The following is a 4176-nucleotide window of genomic DNA, read 5'->3' as shown; positions in this document are numbered from 1 at the left end:
CTGTGTTACGCACACCTGACCCCTACACTCTGTGTTACACACACCTGACCCCTGTACTCTGTGTTACACACACCTGACCCCTGCATGCTGTGTTATGCACACCTGACCCCGGCACTCTGTTACATACACATGACCCCTGCACTATGCCTATACATTGAACACATCGGAGCCCTGCACTCTGAATGTATAGGGGTCTGATTTGTGCTGCAATAAAATATCCTTGTGGTATCATCTCACGGGGTAACAGTAACAGATAGGGGAAAGTAACAGAAACACCCAATACATTCCCCATTTCATTTTATTAACAAATAAAAGATCCCCTTTAAAGTGAACCTGTGTTTCAAAAGGCATTTTATTGCAGTATAGTAGTATACCCCACCCCACAATGTATGGAGGGACATAACATAAATTATACACTCAGTACATCTCTAGTCCTTCACTGTTGCATTCCTAATCCATCCACAATTTCCTAGAGATGCACTGCATTGATGGAGCTCACAGACCAGTAATTGATAGATTGAGGAACATGCGCTATTTTGCAGCTGTAAAAGTTTTTTGGAAGCTGAAGGAGCAGAATTCTAAACAGCCACCTACTGTTGTGTCAAAGTGCAAATACCATCCTGCACAGACCGATCCTACGTCAATCATGGGTGGTGGCCAGCGGTGTCACCATTATAAACTACATGAACTTGAAATACAAGAACCTGACACATACCAGAATGCCAGCATTAAAATTTCATGTCAGCAGCCTTTTATTGGTGCTCTTTGCACCATAATTGCCAACATTCATCATCACATTCATTGATCTACATTCTGTTATTCATCTGGTTCATGTATTGGCCCAGCAATGACATAGAAGGCGGGAGGCTGATTGAGACTGAATAATAACATAAAACAACATAACCACATCAACCTTTATCATTTAGGTTTCCAGAAACTTAAGGTTTGCAAAGTTGATAAATAAGCAGAAAATCCTAAAAACTCCTAAAAAAAGGGTATTTTTTTTTCTTTGAATTAGCTTTTCATTTGCAGCTATTGATCCCTGTTAGCTAATGACACAGGCAGACTTTTTCTCCTCCTTCTCGTACTCCAGGACGTACTCCGGGTAGACTTGTAATTTCTCAAACACAACGAAGATGGAGGGATATGGCATTTTGTCTACACAGGAGTCATAACTCTCAGTTCCACTGAATTTCAAAGGTGGGCGTCTCATAATGGGATTCCCTATGGTATAGTCACCGACCAGCACACGAGCCACAAACATCGTCCGTGTCCCCGAAGAGGTGGGTACGGAGTAGTTGTGGGAGTAAGATGCATCTCTGGCAAAATAACTTCCTAAAAGGAGAAAGTTTACAAGTTATGTTTGTTGTGATGAATAATAAAGGTGTCCCCTAAAAATATTAGAGGTGTCTAGTGCATGCAGGGGGAGTACTATGATGGTTTATTATTATGAGATACTTATACCTGGAACTCAAATATTTAACTTAGCATGAACACACTTCACATACAAAATATAGCTGATGACAGGTTTACTTTAAATCCTAATCTAATTTTGACTGTGTCATTCACTATTAGTTTCATTACAGGGGCCCAGTAAGTGCTCTCTTTTTTACAGTATGGTGCAGGTGAACATTGCATTGGCCCCAATGACTGACCTTGTCCATACACAGTGCCATTAGTGCCGCACACACGCCAGTCAAAGTTTTCCCTGCAGATGCCGTCAATGTTTGCTGTGTCCGTGCCATGGAACAGTTGCAGTTCTTTCACATCAATATCTGAATTCTTTTTCTTCATCTGATTCTTCTGCCTAAGATAGAAAGGGCAACAGGTCACAAATGCTGGACAGTGGAAGAAGAACAGGACATTCAAGGTGAAAGATTTTTTAAGTGATTCACCGCTATATACATTTATTACCACTATTCAGCTATGTTGTAATAATAGACATAATAACAGACATACCACTGATAGATCTGCCAAAGAGAAGGGTTCTGAACACGCCACAGTTTCTTCACCACGTGCCCACTAACTGTCTTGCTGAACATTTTGGCGACGCTTACAAATTCATTTGAATTTTCCAGTACGGAAACCTTCTGTAAAATAAACATAAAGATAATAATAATTTATTGCAAGCATGGTTTTATGAATGTTATAGAGGATATTATTATCAGTATCTAAAATATTTTACATGCAATTTATATTCTGTAGATCTAGTAGTAGTTATTCACACCCAACTGGACTAATACTTGTAATGATGAAACCATTTTCTGATATCCCCACATGAGTATACACCCCATGAACCAGTCCAGCTGAATGTGACTTAGGCTACGTACATACTTGCAATGGTTCTCGGCTCTGAGCCGATTATCGCATGTGAATCTGGCGTATGTACAGCGCCCGCCGTCCACTTTCCGAACAACCGTCCTGGCGGATCCACAGACGATGGACGACTAACGATTATAATGGATGCAAAGGGGGAGAGCATGCAGCAGGGTGCTGCTCCGTCGTTCTACCCCTCCCCTCTCGGTGCTGTATGTACAACACACATTCATGCATCGTGCAGTTCTTAGTCGCTGGAAAGGATAGTGAAAGTTCCTACTAGTGAAAGTTCCTTTCCAAATACAATTATTGCACGTGTGTACCCAGCCAAACTCCTGCTAGGTATACAATGATCTACATTAATGAGAACTTTCACAGATAATGCTCACAAAAGTTTGCCTTTAATTTAATGAGCTGTAAAGTCTTCTCCAAGTCTTACCTTGTACCCAGTCTCCGGCAAAGCCATAATGTCCTTGTCCCACTGAGCTGGGTAGGTGACCATCTTGAGAAGGGAGTCCGATGACCTTTGTGTTAAACTAACCGCAGCAGATTTGGTGCTATGAGATAAAACCAGACAAGGCACTCACTTAGAGGTGACCTAACAATAATGACTGCACCATCATCTTAACACTGAGGTATATCTGCCAAAATTTGGCTTTAAAAGTGTATTTATTTTTTTTAAAAAGCTCCTAACCTGAATTTTGAAGTTACTTTATACACTATAAACCAAGATTTTATGACCTGAAAATGCCAATAAAGTAATATATAGTGTATAAAGTAATGATGGCAAAAATATTGCACAAGAAGATGATTGAAGAGCAAGTGACCCATCATACCCAACTCTAAAGTCACAATTATTACTTAAATACTACACAAGTCAAAGAATTGTCATGTAAAAATGCTTTGGTTTATATTCAAGTGTACATAAAAAATAATGCTAAAGTCCTTAAAAGACCATTTTTCTTTTTTTCCCTTTAGAGGAATTATAAGAAAGCTGTCATCCAAATAGAATAAGAGGCCCCCTACAATCTTCCGGAAGTAACTAGTCTCTACCTTGATCTTTTTACATAATTTTTATCTATTATATAAACTACCTCCAGTAACAATGTACTATAACTAGTAACTAATGAAAATAACAATGGAAACTTCTAATAGTGCAATTAGGAATTCCAATTACAAAAAAATTGAACCCTGGAAACTCATATCTCATTACTAAACAGTACATGCAGTTCCTGTTATATTTCTGTATGTATTACCTTCCTTTCAACATTTTCACTTTTTCAAAATCCAGGAATGTGGGTCTGCGACACACCTCCTTCTCTGTCTGATAATGAATATTTCTCTGCTTCATCTCTGAAAGTAAAAAAAAAATGTTAAACTAGGATGGGGTGATGAGGAAGATATAAGGGTTCAGGCTCTGGTGAGGTTTTGGTAAATATAGCGAGATGTGTTGGAGCTCAGCAACATATATTTGGCAACTGAAGCCATGAGAAGGGGAAAAGAATGGTATAACACACAGACCCTGCAAACTAAACAGCATCAGTATGACACAGGCCAAATACTGAATGTTCTCATGCAGGGATAGGAGAAGACATCTAATGGGACACTTTATTATGATGACAATTGTCTAAGAAGGGATATCGCTGTTTCTGTTGTGTCTCTGGGAACACAAAATTTACTCTCCACTGTAAACAAAAATTACTTCCGGTTCCATGAAGAGATAGTTTATTACCCCTGCCCTATGAGAAGCGTGCTTGAAATGACTTTTATACTGCATTACTGACCACTAGGTTACATAGTACTGACCTCTGCACTCTATGTTACCTAATCCTGACCTCTAGGTTACATAGTACTGACCTC

At 39.3% G+C, this 4176-nt stretch overlaps 1 protein-coding gene across 1 annotated transcript in view; it reads right to left on the bottom strand.

Moving 5' to 3' along the window:
- LOC140322365 (uncharacterized) overlaps positions 1-4176 on the bottom strand; it is a 52499-nt gene that overhangs the window by 38105 nt on the left and 10218 nt on the right. Inside the window, exons 9-13 of the mRNA XM_072398939.1 lie at positions 3573-3669; positions 2756-2873; positions 1960-2090; positions 1656-1807; positions 1048-1335 (exon numbers count right to left, since the gene is read on the bottom strand). Coding sequence (XP_072255040.1) covers positions 1048-1335; positions 1656-1807; positions 1960-2090; positions 2756-2873; positions 3573-3669 — 786 coding nt within the window. The remainder of the gene's footprint in view (positions 1-1047; positions 1336-1655; positions 1808-1959; positions 2091-2755; positions 2874-3572; positions 3670-4176) is intronic.

This window comes from Pyxicephalus adspersus, chromosome 2 (assembly GCF_032062135.1).
Source record: "Pyxicephalus adspersus chromosome 2, UCB_Pads_2.0, whole genome shotgun sequence".
NCBI classification, from domain to species: Eukaryota; Metazoa; Chordata; class Amphibia; order Anura; family Pyxicephalidae; genus Pyxicephalus; species Pyxicephalus adspersus.
This window is presented reverse-complemented; position numbering and strand designations above follow the sequence as displayed.